The sequence below is a fragment of the Giraffa tippelskirchi genome, chromosome 12 (genome assembly GCF_054371585.1).
Source record: "Giraffa tippelskirchi isolate mGirTip1 chromosome 12, T2T-mGirTip1v1.2.pri, whole genome shotgun sequence".
NCBI classification, from domain to species: Eukaryota; Metazoa; Chordata; class Mammalia; order Artiodactyla; family Giraffidae; genus Giraffa; species Giraffa tippelskirchi.
In genome coordinates, this window is record NC_137286.1 from 104,696,112 (window position 1) to 104,715,839 (window position 19,728).

Below are 19,728 nucleotides of genomic sequence, written 5' to 3' on the forward strand. Positions count from 1 at the left end.
CTGGTTTTTGAGTAAGTAGAACTTACTGACTTACCTAAAATGTGTCCTGGTAGAAGCGAAGTGTGTGGTCTGTCTTTTCAGGCAATCGCGGTTGAGAGCGCGAGTGTGCTGGTGCACTGCTCTGACGGCTGGGACAGGACCTCGCAGGTCTGTTCCCTGGGCTCTCTCCTGCTGGATCCCTACTACAGGACGATCAGAGGGTTCATGGTAAGGGCTTGCTTGGCCAGGCCTGCGGAGACAAGCAGGAGTCATTTTGATGTTTGCGTCTAAAGAGCAGGGTACACTTGGGCTCCAGCTGGTGGAGGGCCAGCTGCTAATGTCCTGTAACGCACAGGACCACTCTTCAACAGAGGGGTACCTGGCCCAAAACGCCCGTGGTGCTGAGGCTGAGAAACCCTGGGTTAGACGAATTTCCGCTTGTACCATCTCTTTGACAATAAGTTTGAAACTTTTTTTTCCCCTGCAAAGTATTGCAATAGAAGTATTCAGCATTTCTCCCTCGATTTTAATCTAACAAATATAAATAATGTAGTAAGACAAGACATAGATAAGAGTACTTATAAATTATATTCCAGAGGAAACTTTGTATTTAACACACCTTCATTTCTCAGTCATAGGTACACGTTAAGTGTTAAATGTTAGTTGCTCAGTCTTGTCTGACTCTTTGCAACCTCATGAACTGTAGCCCGCCAGGCTCCTCTGTCTATGGGATTCTTCAGGCAAGAATACTGGAATGGATTGCCATTCCCTTCTCCAGGGGATCTTCCCGACCCAGGGATCGAACTCCTGTCTCCTGCATTGCAGGCAGATTCTTTACCTTCTAAGCCACTAGGGAAGCCCAGGTACACATTAGAAAGCTTGTTTTAAATCTGAAGAGACAGTTTCTAGTTGGACAGAGTTTCTGTTTTGTGGCCCTAAAGCCCTGGCTCCTGGGTTTGGTTTGCCTTTTTAACATATGATCAGATTAACTCGTACTTTCAAACTTTGCATCTTAACTCAGGGCAGGTATATAAATGAAGAGCTGGTGAACAGTTTTCCTTGGTTTAGAATTATTCCACACAGTGCCAGATTAGCAGGGGAAGGTTGGACACCCCCAGATCCTTCAGAACCATTGTGTTTGTGACGCCAACATATTGAATCAGGGCCAGGCCAAGTGGCAGCGCTGCTGATAAAGTGCAGTTCCGCTTGCCTCCAGCATGTGAGACAAGATGTTTCCTTGGCCGTGTTTCGCTTTCATTGTCTTGATGTCCAGATGAACTCAAGCAGTGACCAGTGACTGTGAGAGCCTCCCAGACCAAGGACCAGTGAGAACTAAAGCACGGCTCCTGCAGGGGCCTGCAGGCTGTGTGAGGGGCAGGCCGGGTGCAGGAGAGCGTAGTGGGCTGCAGGAAAGCAGAGTGGGCTGCAGGCCTGAGGAAGAAAAGTGTGGCATCTGGACTTCACCCTCCCTGGGTGGTGAGAGCCATTAAATGCAGGAAGAGTAACGTGCTCAGAACTGTTTTTTAAAAAGTGGTTTGATGTCTTGAAGGCAGAGGGGTGGGGATGGAGGCTAGGAGACTTGCTGGAAGCTGTTAGGACAGCTTAGGGAGAAAAGAGAGCAGAGCTAAGGCAGTGCCGTGCGGACAGATGGAGGAGGCGGTACCAGGTCCACCTCCATCGAGGTCAAGACAGCAGAGTAAGAGCTGTTCTGGGACTGGAGGTGGTGCCAGAGAAGAGTCCTCCTGTAGGATGGGGTGCAGGCTCAGAGCTCAGTTGGAGGATGGATTGTGCCATTGTGCTCTTCACTTGGACAGCAGAGGAGTGAGTTTAGTGAGAAGGGTACTGAGTTAAGTTTCAGAGGTGGGTGTGTCAAAGGGCGGCAAGGAGCCCACAGTAAAGTCCAGGGCTGCAGGCGGAAGAACAGGTGCCAGGAGTTGCGGGGCATGAATGTAGGGAAGCTAGGATCTGAGCCCGGGCACTGTGACTCCAGGGTCTGCACCTTACCCTCGAGTGCTGTAGCCTCTTGGAGAGATTCAGGACAAAGTCAGAGGAGCCGAAAGTGACAACTTCGACATCAAAAAGGATGTACTTGGTGATTATATAATGAAATTAGAAAATATGTTAAATACTACAAAGATAATATTGTTGAGATTAGACCGAAAATAATTAGAAGCCTATTATTTTAGTAGAGTTGTAGTAGAGAAAACATACAGACAGAGTTCATTCAAGAGGTTAGATATCAACATTTGAATTTGAATATAAACTTTTACATTGGTTTCTTTACCATTATTTTTTCTTTTTTTTAAGTATCAATATTATAGAAGTGATGTACAGTGAGCCAAAAGATTTAAACCATCCACCCCTGTCTACCACCCAGTAACCACTGGTAACCTCCTGATTTGCATTTTCCTAACCTTTTTCTATATGTTTATCATCATCACTTATACAAAATGCAGTAGTGTTTTATAACATGCTTTCGACTTAAAATATAGTATTTAAACTCAACTGAAAAAAATAAACTTAAGTCACAATACCTATATTTCTTTTGATGAATCATTTTCATTTTCTGTTAGGCCAACCTGTAACTCAGGTTCTTGCTGGTTTTTGCCTATAATTTAAACAGTTTTATTTGCCACCATAAGTTAAAAAAGTAATGCGTTTTTAAGATAACAGGATTGAATCCATTCTAAACAAAAAAGGAATTGAAAGGGGTTGTAAAATGGATTTTACTTTTTCTCACTAAGGTTTTAATAGAAAAAGATTGGATCTCCTTTGGACATAAGTTTTCAGAGAGGTGAGTCACAGTGTACATTTATGTATTTTGTAAAATTAATAGAACTAGTTTAGATGACCAGAACGTTCTGGTTCTTCATGATGGGAAATGAGAGTGGTGTGGGTTTTTATATGAAAACTGATTTAATTTTTTTCTGTCATTTTTTTTTCAAGTCTCATACTTTCATTAATTCTCATGGCAGTTTAATTACCTTCCTTTTTGTCTGGATTGTAGTGGTTAGAATGTAATAGATCCTTTAAAACTATGGTTGAACAACTCGTAAATTGTTTCAATAGAAACATGACAGGTTTGGGGGTTTTTTTTAATGCCAATATAGCAGTGTTTTAGAGGACTTTTTTTTTCTGGATGGGGGGATATGTATTTAAATTTAACAGTACCCAAACAATTGACCTCTTCCAGTGGCATTTTCAAAAGCTTGTACTTTCTGGGGGGTTAGGTGTGGCCATTTGGATGGTGACCCAAAGGAAGTCTCACCGGTGTTTACTCAGTTCTTGGAGTGTGTGTGGCATTTGACCGAACAGTTTCCACAAGCCTTCGAGTTCAGTGAAGCATTTCTTCTTCAGATCCATGAACATATCCATTCATGCCAGTTTGGAAACTTTATTGGGAATTGTCAGAAGGAAAGAGAAGAACTCAAGTAAGACAGTTGATTGAAATGGGCTTTTTTTTCGTATTTAGCTGAAATCTAATATAAATTGTAGTTGAACTTAAACTATCTTGACAATATGATATAGAAATGGGTCTTAACATGAGTATTTTGCTGTCTGTATTTCTGCAGCTGAGTAAGCTCTGAGCACCCCTTACGCTCTCAGCTAATAGTTAAAATTCGTTTTGAAGTGTGGTGTGCGTGCAGAAAAGTATGTATAACCTAAGTGTGAAAAATTCAGAGGTGAGGTTAGACTGTGACTAGAAGAAAAAGGGGAAACTAAATCTATGTGGGAAATGATTATGTGCTTTACAGGAGAGTATCAGTGTCTCTGGGAAAGGTCTTCATGTTTTTCTCATCACATCAGGTTGAAGGAGAAGACGTACTCCCTGTGGCCGTTTCTTCTGGACAACCAGAAGAAGTACCTCAATCCTCTCTACAGTTCCCAGTGTCAGAAATCAGCAGTTCTGGAGCCAAATACAGTGTCTTTCAATTTTAAGTAAGGTGGCATTATTGAAATACTTACTTATACTCAGTTTTTCTTGGACACTATTTGTTCAAAAAAAAAATTTCTTCTATTTTTTTTTTCTGTTTTTTGTCGTAAAGGTTTTGGAGAAACATGTACCACCAGTTTGATCGAACATTGCATCCTAGGCAGTCTGTATTTAATATGATTATGAACATGAGTGAGCAGAATAAGCAGTTAGAGAAAGATATCAAGGACTTAGAATCTGTAAGTATTCTGAAGCATCTCATGTGATATATTTGGAATATTCAGTTAGTTTATTTCCTTATTTGTGCTCTCAGTGTAAATCAGTATATATAGAAATCTTGCAAGTACCTATGGTTGCTTCAAAATCAGATCTCCTCTGCCTTGAAAATTGCATTTTCTGAATTTTAAAATACATTGAAATATTTGAAGTATATAGAAAAAAGAGATATAATGAATATTAGGGTATTCACCACCTAGCTTTGTGAGATTTTAGCATTTGTCATATTTGATTCAGATCTTTCCTGTTTCTCTCTGAAGAAAAGGAGCGTTACTGATCTGTTTGCAGAGCCTACAAGCCCCTGCTGCGTCCTCCTACCCACTCTCACTGCACTGAGCCTGGTGTTGGTCCCTCCTGCCCATGTTTTTATACTTCCTTTATATATGCTTGTATCCACAAACAATTTATCACAAACTTTTGTTTGGTTTAATATATTATTTTTATTATGTATTGAAAAAACACAGGCGAAAACAGTTTTCTATAAAGGGCAGCAAACTACACGAATGCCCAGTCTCTTCACTCTGCTTCAGGAACCGCATATTTTAAAACTATACAAAGGCTGTCACACTGTCATGCTTCACCTTGCTCTGTGTTGTTCTGAAATTTGTCCATGTTGGTACATGTAGCTTTAGTTCATCTGTTTTCTCAGTAACTACTACCTGATATTCTCTTGTATGACTGTGGCACAGACTGTCGGTTCAACTACACTAGACATTTCAGTTCTTTGAAGTTCTGGCTTTCTATCACAAGTGAAGTTGGATGACTTTTCTTGTTTTTGTTGGCCATTTGGTTTTCCCCTTTCTGCATGCTAATGGCCCGTTCAAACCTGTACTCATTGTTCTGTTGGCGTATTTGCCTTTTTCTTACCAGTTTCTAAGAATTCTTTACATATGAGACACTAATTCTTATTTAGTTAAATCTATCACTGATGGCTTTGCCCAGTCTTTGTTTTTTCCATTTTCTTGATGGTGTGTTTTGTACAGATACTGTGAATTTTAATATAGTCAAATTCATCAGTCTTTGTTTTATGCCTTTTTTAATATCTTTTTTAAGAAATCCTTCTCCACCCTAAAACATTTCTTTACCATTATATGTAGCCAAAAAGGATCAGTAAGTACATGTTTTAAAAAAGCCTAACCAGTTGTTATATCTCAGTGAGACTGTCCTGTCTGCCTTTCTGTCAGGGCTGTCACTGGTCAGCTCTCAGATAAGGAGGCCATGACCACGTGAGTGACCTGTCGGAGAGGCCCCAGTTTTAGGTGGCACAGGAAGGTTATCTGGAGATCAGTCTGAGAATTTGGGGAGTGTGAACTCTGCCAATGAATTCTTTTAAAATCTGTTAAAATAAAAAACTCTGTCGTGTTCTAGCGCCTGTTGTGCTTGCGTAGCAGACCAGTGCATGCTCACCACAAAGCTCATCAGGCCAGCAGATCTTCAGCTAAATGAGTGTGTGTTTGTCACGTTGTACAGCTGCAATTTCAGGGTGACTGTCTCATACATATTTCTTACATTATAAAATGCTTAGTTTTTATCCTTTCTAGGAAATGTATGTGGTTTTCAAATATGACGGTCTAGTGACCCTCTTCTCTCAAATATATTTTCCATTGCAAAAACTGTGAACAGTTCGGATTCTCAGTCCTGTCTCACCTACACTAGATTATAGTTTTTTGAGATTTAATTTTGCATTGTACATAAAGAGAGCATTTGCAAAAGCAGGATCTTTTTCTAGCTTTTATCTACTATATATTGAACATGTGGGGTGTGCAGCTCATAATTTCTTTCAAATTTGGCTTTGTTCTAGCAAGTTAAGCAACGTAAAAATAAGCAAACAGATGGAATTCTCAGCAAAGAATTGTTAAATTCAGTCCGTCCTGAATCACCTGCCCTCAAAGCCACCCTGAGTCTCAAGGAGCAGGCTCTGCTGCCTGTGAACGATGTTCTTCGAACTATAGAGGGCAGCAGCCCTGCAGATAACCGCTACAGCGAGTACGCAGATGAGTTTTCCAAAGCCGAGCCTGCGGTGGTCAGCCTGGAATATGGCGTGGCCAGGATGACCTGCTAGGCTCGAAGAGGGCTTTCTGGAGAGGGCTTTCTGGCTGCCTGCGGTGCGATTATTGTGAGGGTGGTCTGTGTGTGTGACGCGAGGAATTTGCCTAAAAATGATCTTAGAGTTTAATAGGTTAATCGTTGAAGTCAGGGTGACAACTACTCTTGTGAGAGACGTCAGTTTAATTGCATTTCTAGCAAGGAATGAATGACTTTCATTTCTGTAAGAAGCTGGTGATACATTGGCCAATGTACTCCAGACACAGTTTGTACTATATACTAAAGTAACCTGTCTATATGATTTTCATGTTAATTACAGCCGAACATGAATAGCGTTTCATAAGTATAATTTGATTGCCAGAAGACTCAACTGACAAAGCTGTCCCTCACTTAATAATTGACATGGCATGTACTTTCAATTATGTAACTATGAATGTTTGCAAATGTTGCCTATTAGTGGTGGTTATTGTTGAAGTGCCATGAAAAATATTTCTAAGAAAGCCTTAAAACCTCAGTTTACTCATTAATCATTACATCACTCTTAGGTTTTATAGCTGAGAGCAATGGTTTGTTCTCTTTCGCTTGATCAGCCTGGTTGTGTTTGTGAGGGGTTGTTCTCACACCCGCAAGAGCTGCAGGCCCTACGGAGACATGGCCGAGGGACACTGCCAACCTCAGGTGTGACTGGTCCCACTTCCGGAGTCAAAACAACCAAACTGGTGGTTTAATTCTGGTTACTATTTGTTTAGTGCTGCATTTCATGACTTACTATTCACAGCTTCGATTGTTGATTTCTTGTGCTTACATTTGACCGTCTTTTTCTGAACGGATTACTGCATCCTATTGATTCTTATTTTGTGGTTGGCCTTATTCCTTGGATAACTGTGTGAGTTTACAAAGCTACAGCTCTAAATTGTTATTAGAAACAATGAATAGTACATATATGTATATTTGCAAACTGTTTTATCTCTCAACGAATTTCTCTTCCTAGAAGAAGTTTTCAATTTACTCAAGAATCTTTGGGTTTAAAAAAGGGAGTGCATATAGTTCAGATTTTGCTTGGTTGCATGAGTTTTTCTCTGTGACACATTATTTTTTTTTCTTGTGTCTGTTTTCATAGAAGAGAAAAAAGGAAAATTAACACAAAGGTAATGTTTAACAAAAAACCTCAATGCTAGGAAGAGTTTCATTTTGCCATGTTACGGTAACTGTTTATTCTCTGTACTAGTACATATCACTAAAGTACAAGAAAAAGAAAAAATAAAAGAAAATTACTTTCAGTTGACAGTATCACCCATCTGGCTTTAAAATGGAAAATTTGACGTGGGTGACACAAGCTGTGATTCAGGGGTACTAGGAAATCTGCATAGGATCCTTTCTGCTTCTTTTTATTACACCTACATCTGTTATATTGATTTTAAACATAAATATCTTTTTCAAATGGAAAGACAGGCTTTATTGTATGAGCTTATCTAATCCTATTTTTCCAGTGCTTTTCTGTAATGCATTATGTAATAAGAAAGATACTTGTTTTTAAACCGTAATAGAAACACACTGTAATGTATAGCCTGTGATTTAGCCAAGTCTATTTCTATATTTGAGCCCTGGGATGAGAAACTTAATCTCTGTGACCACAGAAGGGAAGCTGTTGTGCCTTGTTACCTGGTTCCAGTTGCTGACTGTGGTTTTAGGATCTTCCACAGCACCCTTCCTATCTTCAGCTCTTGGTTTATTGTCTTCATCTTCAACTTAAGGCATATATGTGTGTGTTGATGTGCTCACGTGTGGACTGAGAAATCCATTAACATCCTAAGTGACCTACAGGGTGTGTGTTGGTGAAAAGTAAATTGTGTCTATGTCTTATAAGATTGGATTTGTGTTCAGTGTGTTTGGGAGTGTATAGCATGTATATTATTACATATATTATTTAAAGGTAATTAAATGCTCATGTTTTACATTGAATTTTTTTTTTAAACAAATGGGATCGAATTGTAGTGGTTTTTTTTCCCTCACTTAGGCAAAATGACCTGCATATAACACATTAATCACAGTGTAAGGTTTGAGCATTTCACTTTTCAAGAGTGAATGTTGATAAATAATAATATATATAGAAATCATTTCCAAAATACTTAAAATAAGCATAGAGGGCTAAAAGGTTCAGCAGATACAGTTGATAATGTCACTGCATTTTCCTTTCAATCATGTCACTTCCTGATATCACATCAGTATTTTACTGCACCCTTCTCAACGTCGATGGAAGGTGATGTCAGTGGGTGTGTCCCTTCGAAGGGCAGGATCTTCCCCAGAGGCCGACCTGCATATAATCAGGAAGAAGAAGGTCCCTGACAGAGAAGAGTGTGACTTGATATGAGGGTGTTTTGAGCAGGTTGGTTAGGCTAGAAGTAGCTTGGGAAATCCTCACTAAATAAAGATGGATGGAAGGCCTTCCCCCCGCCCCACCCCCCTAGTTTGTTTGGCAGGGTAGCAGGGCAGGGGGGTGTTAACCTCAATTTTTTTTTTTAAAGACCATTATTTTTCGGGCAGTTTTAGGTTCACAGCAGAACTGGAGGGGAAGTCCAGAGATTTTCTGTATTCCCTGTGCCCCACATGTGCACAGCTTCCTGCATTGTCTGCATCCCTGCCAGATGGCACATTTGTTAGGACTGATGAGACACTGACATATCACCCCAAGTCCACAGTTTACCTTAGGGTTCATCTCGGTGTCATATCCTGTGGGTTTGGACATGTATGTATTGACCTTTATAGTGTCACACAGAGCAGTCTCACCGCCCTAAAATTCCTCTGTGCTCTGCCATTCATCCCCGCCTCCCCCCAACACTCAGCAACCACCCATCTTTTTAATGTCTCCATAGTGTTACTGTTTCCAGAATGTCATACAGCAGAAGTCCTACAGTGACTCCAACCTGGAACAACCTTCCAGGTTGGTTACAGAATCACTCACTTAGTCATGGGCATTTTTAAGATTTTTTTTTTTTTTTCCATGTCTTGGTAGCTCATTTCTTTTTAGCACTGAGTAATATTCCATCGTCTGGATGGGCCACAGGTTATTTATCCATTCACCTACTGTAGAACATTTGGGTTGCTTTCCAAATTTCGGCAGTTAGGAATAAAGCTGCTATGAACATCTGCATCTATGTTCAGGTTTCTGTGCGGGTGAGAACCGAGGAGCATGGCCGCTGGCTTGTAGGGGAGGAGCGTACCCAGTGTTGTAAGAACCCGCAGGTCGGTCTTCCAGAGAGGCTGTACTGCATCTGCATTCCCACCGGCAAGGATTTCTGCATTCTGCATGTGGGAAGCTGCATTCCCACCGGCAACGCTTGAGGCTTTCTGCCGCTTCACACCCTGCCCAGTACGTGGTGGTGTCAGTGATCCGGACACTGGCCTTCCTGTAGGTGTGTAGCCAGTGGTATTTACTTTTCTCCCCCTTGTGCAGAAGGTCAGCTTCGGGATACTGGATGATTTTCAGCTGGCATCCCAAGTCAGACAAAATGCCTGCTGTCACCTCTAGTGCTCTGCAGAGCAGTTGCAGACTGTTACTGACATTGGTCCGTTTTCATTTCCCAGGTTTGAGCTGTATTGTTGGCTTTTCTGTGTAGTAATCCAGTTGACATTAGCATATCTTGCTTAAATATCTACATTCTAAGTAAAATGTAGAACCTATTTTTAAAAACATGTCCCTTTACCTATATGGAAGGGACCTCCCAGGTGGCGCTAGTAGTAAAGAACCCGCCTACCAAGGTAGGAGATATGAGAGACATGTTTGATCCCTGGGTTGGGAAGATCCCTTGGAGGACAGCAAGCCAACCCACTCCAGTATTGTCTGGAGAATCCATGGACAGAGGAGTCGGGCGAACTATAGTCCATAGGGCCACAAAGAGTTGGACATGACTGAAGCAACTTAGCACACATGCACATGTATGGGAAAAGAATCTAAAAATGAGTGAATATATGTATAAGTGAATCACTTTGCTGTACAGCAGAAACTAACAACATTGTAAATCAACTGTACTCCAATAAAAATAAAAAACAAAACCAAAAGGTCACTATAAGCTTTAAGAATCTATACTAGAAAAAAGCCTGTAATTTAGAATGACTGATTATCTCAAAAAAAGTATATACTTTTTGCTGGCCATCTTATGAAAACATGGATTTCTGCCATTTTTATAAATAGTGTTAATGCTACTCATCACTGAGCAAGTAGAATATCCTTTTGCACTGCAACTTCTATAAAATAGTGGAATGTGTAACTAAAAGCCACTTTCAGGATCTAGTCTGTTAACTCCTAAAGCCCTGGCTTTGAGCTCCTGATTCAGCAAGTGTGAGTTGGGACTGTGGAGTTAAAAACATTTATATAGCAATAAAGCGTTTGCATTTTAAAATGTTTTGGAGATTCTGATGCAAAATGGTAGGAGAATCCCACTCTGAGGAGTACTGCCCTTAATCACCTATCTGATCCTCAAGCAGTCTCTCTCATTACTGAAAGAAAAACTGAATTGCTCTTGTACAAAGAGCAGTAGATGGGGGAGCATCTTACTTCTGAAACTTCCACGTGTGTGGCTGCATGGGTGAGAGAGAGACCTTTGTTCTGAGCCACCGAGTTTGGGCTGTTTGTTACTGTAGATGACGTGGTGAAACCACTGACACACCAAAGAAGGGAGCAATTCTGATCCATCTGAAGACCACTTCCTCATCATCCCCAGGTGGCCTTTTACTTATGATGCTTGTACATGCTTGTACAAGTCCAATAAGGTTCAGGAGGTGCATTTGGCTGGAGCCCTTTTGTCTCAACCTCAGACATTACCTGACCTTTGCCCCTTGGCATTGATGCTTTGAACCAAAGCAGGTGTGAAGTACCACTCTGCCTTCTGCATTTGTTCAACTGTTCCCCCAGGTGTAGTTCAGCTTGCTCCTCCATCTACTATAGCTCCTGTAAAGCAGGCACGAGGTGAGATTCAGATTAAGCATTTTAGGAAGGATGCTGTGCACTGTATATTGAATCCCTCTGGAGGGTATAGCATCAGACTGTCAGCCATGCCGATGCTGAATTTGGTCACTTGGTTGATCTCTCCAACATAAATGTGCATTTCCCCCCTCTGGATTTAGCAGATGCTCTGCAAGGTATGGATATCCCATTCTCTAACAACTTTTATCTGTTGATATTTGCCTGAATCAGTTATTTCATTGTGTGATCACAAAACAGTGGTTATTTTTTTAATTTAATTTTTACCCAAGTTTTTTATTTTTATTTTATTTTTACCCAAATAGTTCATAATGTGTGTATTTGTGTGTGACTATATATATACATCTTCGGTGTGGTGAAGATACCATTGCATTGGACTTCCCACATCATACATGCTCGATAGTCACATGTGTCTGCTGTCTGGGGCAGCAAAAACCTAACCAGTGGGGTTTCGCTTGCCCAAGATCTGTTCCTCTGTTTGCTCTCCCAAAGCTTCACAGATTAAATTGGTCATTTTCTTGCCCTCTGTTGTTAAATAATTACCCAACTGCAAGCTTGTACACAAACAGTTCCTGCAGATAGGTGTAAATCCTGGAGCCTTCAGTTTGTGCAACGATGCCATCTTTAGAAATTATCAGACGTCAGGCAGAAACTGATGTGCAGTCTTGGCATCTGAGGGCAAAGGAGGGCTGGGGCAGAGCCATAGCAGGTGAGGCCGGGGGTTCTTGCAGGGTCTTAGGCTCACGGGAGCCAGAGAGAGGGAGGGCTTCTGAGCAGTGGGTAGATGGAGAGAGAACTTCAGGGTGTCTGGAAACGGGGGTTGATGGGCAGGGAGGCTGGCCTGCCTTCCCTCCACTCCTGTTCGTGTGAGGTCTGCAGGAGGTGAGTCAGGCACACTGCTCGTCGCCAGCTGCTCACATACACCTCGGTCTTGTTCTGTGCGGCCCTTCCATCCCCCTTGTATCCTACTCCCTGAAAGAAAAAAAAAAAAAAAACACTTAACATAAGCCTCCTTAAAGTACAGGCAGAAACCAAACTTCAGGTTTGGTTTTACGACTGAAGGGAGATGCATAAGTAGAGACCACGGAGGCAGATTGCACTTATGACTAGGAAGGAAACAAAATTCTTCTCTATATAACTTCCCCATTAGAAGGATGGACATTTATTAAAGATTGTTGCTTTTAAAACTCGAGCACACAGAACCCGTGGGACGGAGTGGAAAAGGAAGAGCAGCTCTTAGAGCCCTTGGTCCTGGACCGCAAGCCTCTCAATGACCAAGTGTCTGCCTCTTTTTATCCGCAGCTCAGGGCACATGGCCAGGCGCCCAGCAGTTGGACAGGAGAGCTTTATTGATTGGGTGGATGGATAGAGATACAGCCCCAGCCTTTTTAGGGTCATTTCTTTCTAGTTTCAGATGGCATTAAAAGGAATTAAAACAGAATCGTGTTAAAATATTGATGCATGCCAAGAACGATACTTTTAATTTTCAAATAGACTGTCATTTCCCCCATTTGCTAGGATGACTATTTCTTTTTTTTTTATGACTATTTCTTAATATGCTTTCTCTTCCTTCCTCATAATTCTAGCAGAGTATTTAATCTAAATATTTTAGTATCTTACAGAGCTTGGCAGTGAGTTAGGATTTTAAAATTTGAATGTTGATACCAGCTAATGAGAATATAGGATCTTAGCAGGGATGTTTCAGCTGGTCTCCAAGCCTTTATGCCGTGTGACAGCTTCCACTTGGAAGGCCTTGGAAGTGTGCTCCAAGGGCAGCCACCTGGCAGCCTCGGGACCAGGGCCACTGCTCCAGGAGGCAGGCCAGGTGGCTCTTGGCCAAATGGCTTCTGAAAATGGGCAACATTAATAAATGTTTAATGCTCCTCCTTTGCAGCTGCTACAAAGCACCGTCCTCTGCATGAAGACCCTGTGTTTGGTGCTGTTTTCCTTGTTTGTCACCTGGAGTGCTTTAATCCAATTTTCTATTCTGCATGGTCATCATGTCCAGTTACCCTCCCCCCAGTGCCTCCTCCAAAGAATTTGCAAGTTCTTGGGGATGTGGAACTAATACAGTTTATAGCATTTGTTCTCACAGGACTATATTTTAAAGGGTAGAATAGGAAAAGCAGAAAGCTGCGATCTTCAGTGAAGACAAACAGTAGACGGATGAATTTGCAGCTCTTTATATCAGCCGGGTCACCTCCTGATGGTGTGCCTTCCAGGTGTACTTTATTTGGGCAGGTTTCTGATTCCTCCCTGCCTGCACTTGAGTGACATTTGCATCAAATACTTAGCCAAGTGGAGGATTCCTTACATGACAAATCCATGCTGTCATTCAAGAAATACTTTGTGCATGACCTATGAGTCTTAACACTGTTCAAGGCACTAAAAAAACAAAAATAAGACATAGGGGTTCGTGCGCTCAAGGGTAGATGGTAGGGGAGAGACGGGCATGTAATCAAGACAGTTGACAGGTGAAATTCGAGTTTTGTACATTATTCCTCCTATTTGTTACAGGAACAAAGGAGAGGGGAGCCTTAGCTGGTTCTTTGTGGGTCTAGCTGGGGGCCTGTGTGGGAGTCAGGAAGGCTCTACGGAAGTGGTGGTGGAGTTGAGTTTCAGATGCGGATTGGAGTCCACCAGGGGATGGAGAAGAGGCGGGTGGATGAACCAACACAGGGAGTGGACAAGGGTGATGAGTATAGGCGACGCAGGTGCTCTGACACAGAGCCGGGGGGCCGTGGGGAGGCGTGGGGAGGGCAGTGGTGGCCAGAGCAGACAGGGGTGCTGTGGATTGGGGGATTTTACACGGGGAGGTGTGTAATCAGCTTTTATTTTAGGAAGATGTTGGGAAGGAAGGGTGTGACTGGGCGGGTGTCAGACACCCCGGTGCCTCCCCCCACGCCCCTACCCCCTGGGAAGCGCAGGATTTCACACTCTCATGGTGAAGGATGGGAGCCAGTGGGTCAGCACCTCTCCTGGGCCCCTCCTGGGTGGACAGTCCTGAGAGGCAGCCTGCACAGGCCTGAGGAGTAGGAGAGGCCCAGGGGGCCCCAGGAACTCACCCTTGTGCTGGCTTCGCTCCACCCGCCTCCCTCCAGCCTCCCCTACTCTAGTGCATGTGTGCATGCTAAGTCGCTTCAGTCGTGTCCGACTCTTTGCGACCCCATGGACTGCAGCCGGCCTCATTCCTCTGTCCATGGGATTCTGAAGGCAAGAATACTGGAGTGGGTGGCCTTGCCCTCCTCCAGGGGATCGTCATGACCCAGCGATAGAACCTGGGTCTCTTGCGTCTCCTGCCTTGGCAGGTGGATTCCTTACCGTTGAGTCACCAGGAAATTCCTTAACCCCACACTTGTGAGTACCTCCCAAAGCCACTTTCTACACCCAGCTGCCCATCACGCCTCTCTCAGGGGGAGGTGAAGGGAGACCCAGGTTGGGATGGCAGGTCCCAACAAGGAAACCTGTGCAGTAGCTCAGTGGCGATGACGAAGGACCCACACCAAACATTATCTCCAGTGGTCAGCCTCCCAGGTTCACAACTCATGGTTAACATGGTCAGGAAAATGAATGAGTGTCAGGTAGTCAAATACCTGATTATTTTGTAAATGAGAATAGGATTCTAGCATCTGGCATTCACTCTGTAGATTCTGTCTAAAATCAGCCTGCTGTGGGGACTTGACATTGTGTGTGCAAGAGGAGAAGCTTACTCCTGTAATGGAGAGTCGGTCACCAGAGAGCAGTCCCCAGAAAGCCAGTGACAAGGTTACAAGTGTCGTCTGGGGGCATGCGGGTTCCTAGAGAAGGCTTTTAACGTCTGGATTCACTCTGGGTGGTGGAGTACAGTATTTTGACAGGGAATACCTCCTTTTAGCCACCTCGAATATTTATGTCCTTGACTTCTCTCCAGCCCGCCTGTAGGGTGGGGGTACATTCAAAGAGGAGCCTTGACCCACAGAGGAAAGCAGGGACCGTGGACAGAGATCGCTAAAAATGTGTGCTCATCAGGAGGGAAGAGTCGTGTCGTGTTCAATAAAAGCGGAAGCAAGTTTGTGAAGTAGTCTCCGCTAGTTTTTTCAGTTACAGAGCTACATCGGAGGGAAAAGATAAATTGGGTATTTCACATCAATGAAATTCAATTTCCAAGCATGTGAAGTCTGTTTTCCTGGTGAGAGATGAGTCCGTAACTAGGAGGTGGTTCTGCTTTGCTCAGAACTGGAGGGGGCACTGAATTTGCCTCCGTAGATCTAGGGACCCAGGGACCTTGCTGGCGACCCAGAGTTCTCTCTCCTGGTAGTGGCTTTAGACTAGGGTGCAATTTATCTAACTTGTATTCCTGCATTCTCTGAAACAAGCACACACACACACACACCCCATGTTGATCGCTAAAAATATTTTGAGAACTTTAGGGCTGCCTTCCTATAAATCTTCAACCTTCCCTGGAGCCTCCTTCCTCCAAGGTGATGGCCTGGCTTCTATGTGTTCTGTGAGAACACACATCATCCAAAAGGGCTTCTCCTCCCATGGCCTCCCCATTGCCACCTCCAACGGCCAGTTCTCTTTGCCCCCCATCTGTCTTCTTGGGACCTTGGATGTGATTGGTCATCCTTCCTGTATGGAACTTTTCATGCCATTGGCTCCCTTCGGCTCAGTGGCCCCATGTGTGGGGGTGATCTTGCTGCCTTGTCCCAGCAGGTGTGTGCAGCCTTAGCTCTCCTGTCCCTGGCTTCTGGTTTAGAGTCTAATATGCATTTCCTGGAACCAAAGAGGTGGGCAATTATTTGGGATTTCCATTTAATTGGGGTAGGCTGTCGGTGTTCCATAGTGTAACCAAAAGTGGGATCCACTGCTCGTTGCTCAAAAGCCAAGAGAGAGGCCAGTTTGGTGGAAAGGAAAGTTTGCTTTATTTTGGATGCTGGCAACCCAGGAAGTGGACAGGTCAGACTCCTGTCCAAAGGCTGACTCCTTCCACTGACAGTCAGGGGGCAAGACCTTTTATTGGCTGAGGGAGGGGGCTGCATGCAGAAATAGCACAGGCAGCTGTGACAGTCATCTTGAAATTGATCATGGGTGGTCTGACCAGTGTCATCTTGATTGTTTTAAATATAATCTTCAGTTCCAGGTTGGTTTTTTCCCATTTCCTTGGAGCTAGTTCTCAGAATTGTAGCAGCTTATGTCATGACTACGGTGTGGTCATGATGTAGCTAACTTCTTCCACCTGGTGGGGATTTCAGTCTCTATAAGAGAGCTCACCGGACATGGCTCAGAATATTATCTATAGCCCTTGAGGAGGAACTAAAGATCCTTGAGCAGAGAAGTCTGGCAGGCTACAGTCCATGGAGTCACAAGAGTCGGTCATGACTTAGCAAATAAACTACCACCACCACAGCTGACTCGATGGACATGAGTTTGAGCTAGCTCCAGGAGTTGGTGATGGACAGGGAAGCCTGGCATGCTGCAGTCCATGGGGTCGCATAGAGTCGGACACAACTGAGTGACTGAACTGAACTGACCACCACCACTGACTATTATTACTTAGTCTTATTGGACTGTTTTCCCTTGTTTCTGCATTTTCTTACTTCTCTGATTAAACTTATTCTTTGGCTGAAGTTTTTTCACAAATGAAAGGCAGAGGATGTGGGTGCAAGGACCACAGGGTCCTGCTCCATTTCAGTAGGGTGGAGAGTTCCCAAGCCTTGGAGCATTCAGGAAGAACCACAGCTGTCCACATTGGACCTTGATAGAGTGAAATTTGGGCCCTCCATGTTAGTACCCCAACTGACATGTCTACTGAACTAAGGTTTTGCTACTTATCAGATAAAGGGATACATTGAAGTCTCTAAATGCTTTTGTTTTTAGAGAAAGCAACACACATATGAGCTATGACTCAGATAAAAGCAAAAGGAGCAGAATGTCAAAAGAAATAGATAGAAAGCAATCACAGAGCCCAGAACACCACTGATGAATTATTGACAAGAGAACATTAGAAGAGAGTGCATCAGGAAAGCCAAGAGCAGTTTCCTAGATGAAAGTGATCATGCAGGCAAACTTCCAGAATAACTCCTTGGTAGGCGAAGAATTAAAAAAAAATGAGAGGAGGGACATGGCCACACCCTCATCTCCTGCTTGGACAGCCACTCGATCCCAAGCGAGTCTCCCCACGGCCACTCTGGTTCTCTGCCCCGACACCCCTACAACAGCCACACTGCCCTTCTCAAGGTGTGCACGAGATTCTGTCCAGCCATGCAGAGCCTCCTCTGGCATCCTCCCGTTGCCCTTAGCAGCCACCCAGTCTTCCAGTGATGCCCAAGAGGGACTTCACCTGTGCCTGTCTCTGGCCTCCTTTCTCATCACCTGCCTGACTTTCCTTCCTGCCCTCTTTTTGTTCTTTAACTTGCTGTGCTTTTTCTGGCTTTGGATCCTTGGCAGTGCTGGCCCTAGACCTTTGCAGGCCTGCCTCCCATGAAACCTGAGCTCCTCTGAGCACTGTGTACCAGGCAGCCACTCTTCTGTCCCCATTATGTGTCCCCCCTTTGTCATCTTCATGCCACTGTCTACAGTCAGTTTGTTTACTTTGTCTATGGTTCCCCCACTGGGATGGAAGCTCTATTGGCATTTTCACAGCTGTATCACCAGCACCTAAACCAACACTAAGCACAGTGATTTTATACCTAAAATGTGACATCTCCCTGCCAGACTGCTTATGAATTGGATCTATAAACTCAAACACAATAGTTGTTGAAGGGAGGAATGAATAAGTATAGAGGAGTTTGAAAAGATTATGAAATACAATAAATGCTAATAAATGGAAAAAAAATTTAACTGGATAAAATGGGAAACTTGAATAGATCAATAATTTAAAGTTATGAAAATTTTTGTTAAAGATTTATTTCCCCCAAATTCCAGAATAGAAAACTTTAGACCAACCTCAGCTTCAAACACAGGTGAAAAGTCTACATACAATACTAGCAAATTAAATGGAACAGCACATTTAAGAAATCATTTATTATGATCATGTAAAACTGACTATAGGAATACAAGAATAACTACACTGATATTAATATATTAATAAATCAAATGAATAACTCAGAAAAGAAAAGTTCATCTCATTAGAGGCTGAAGAGAGTTGTGAAGTTCAAGGCTCTTACCCTACTGAGATAAGAAAAAGCCTTAAAACACTAGAGATTTGAAAGTGCACATTTGTACAAAATATGTAGCTTCATTAAACAGCAGCTGACTTCAATGTGAAACCTTAGAAGTATTTCCATCAATACTGGAGGTGAACCAAGGATGTCTGATATGGCTATCATTGCTCACCATTTCCTGGAATCTCTGGGCAATCCACTTAGATCAAGTGGAAATAAGATATATAATTACTTAAAAGGAGCAGAAAATCACAGACAGTATTGTTGACTACCTATGAAAACTCCAGACAATCAATTAAAGAAGCATTTCCTGATGAAGAATCAGTAAAGTGGCTGGATGCAAGATTAATAACAATTGAGAGCTTGCTTGTGCACCAGCCAGCTGCTGCAGTCTTTATCTGGTCTGAAACAAATTGTTTGTCATAATTCAGAAGTGGGGCCAGAGCCTTCTTCATTAAGAAAATGTTACAGGTCAAAGCTATGATTTTTCCAGTAGTCATGTACAGGTGTGAGAGTTGCACCATAAAGAAGGCTGAGTGCTGAAGAACTGATGCTTTCAAATGGTTGTGCTAAAGAAGACTCTTGAGAGTTCCTTGGACAGCAAGGAGATCAAACCAGTCAATCCTAAAGGAAATCAACCCTGAATATTCATTGGAAGGACTGATGCTGAAGCTCCAATACTTTGGCCACCTGATGCAAAGAGCAGACTCATTGAAAAAGACGTTGAAGCTGGGAAAGATTGAAGGGAAAAGGAGAAAGGGATGGCAGAGGATGAGATGGTTAGATAGCATCACCGACTCAATGGACGTGAGTTTGAGCAAACTCTGGGAGGTGGTGAAGGACAAGGAAGCCTGGTATGCTTTGTGTCCATGGGGTCGCAAAGAGTCGGACACGACTTAGCGATTGAACAACAACAACTTTCCCACCCGTGTGATTTTCCCTCTTCCTCATTCTGGGACATGTACCTCACAAGTCCAGCCCACAGGGCAGTTTGCAGGTTGAGGAAGTCACTCTGCTTGAAACTGATCTTCAAGGTAAGAGTCACTTTCTTTTGACCCCAATTTCCTACCGTGTCATGAAAATTCATGGGGGAGAAGACAGAGCCCATAAACTCTCCCCTCATTCCAGGCAGGCCTCTTGTGCTCCTGAGCACACACCGTCCTTGAATGACTGCACCTTCCAATGGCTCCCCTGGCCCACTGGGACTAAAATCCCAGCCCCTCGCTGGGGACTGGGGACATAACCTCTTCCCTGCCAGCAGCCCTCTTGTGTGCCACGAGCCAGAATGGGATGAAAGGAGCCTTTGTCCTCATTATGAATCCTTTCTTAGGAAGACAAAATCAAACCCACTGTCAAAACCGCGATAC

General features: G+C 43.3%; 1 protein-coding gene across 49 annotated transcripts in view; it reads left to right on the forward strand.

Annotated features, from left to right (window-relative positions):
- The window catches only part of MTMR6 (myotubularin related protein 6), a 51,605-nt gene that overhangs the window by 12,332 nt on the left and 19,545 nt on the right, over positions 1–19,728 (forward strand). For 23 of the 49 annotated variants that reach the window (XR_014071505.1, XR_014071502.1, XR_014071495.1 and 20 more), the window contains 5 exons: positions 82–207; positions 2,724–2,773; positions 3,210–3,410; positions 3,787–3,918; positions 4,026–4,152. Coding sequence is in view for 38 of the 49 variants with exons in the window: in XM_081551021.1 (XP_081407147.1) it covers positions 82–207; positions 2,724–2,773; positions 3,210–3,410; positions 3,787–3,918; positions 4,026–4,152 (636 nt within the window). In the remaining 11 variants the exon portion in view is untranslated. Of the gene's footprint in view, positions 1–81; positions 208–2,723; positions 2,774–3,209; positions 3,411–3,786; positions 3,919–4,025; positions 4,153–4,426; positions 5,557–5,990; positions 8,215–15,126; positions 15,274–19,728 lie in introns of those variants that run through there. The other 26 variants (XM_081551018.1, XM_081551019.1, XM_081551025.1 and 23 more) reach the window with 6 other exon arrangements.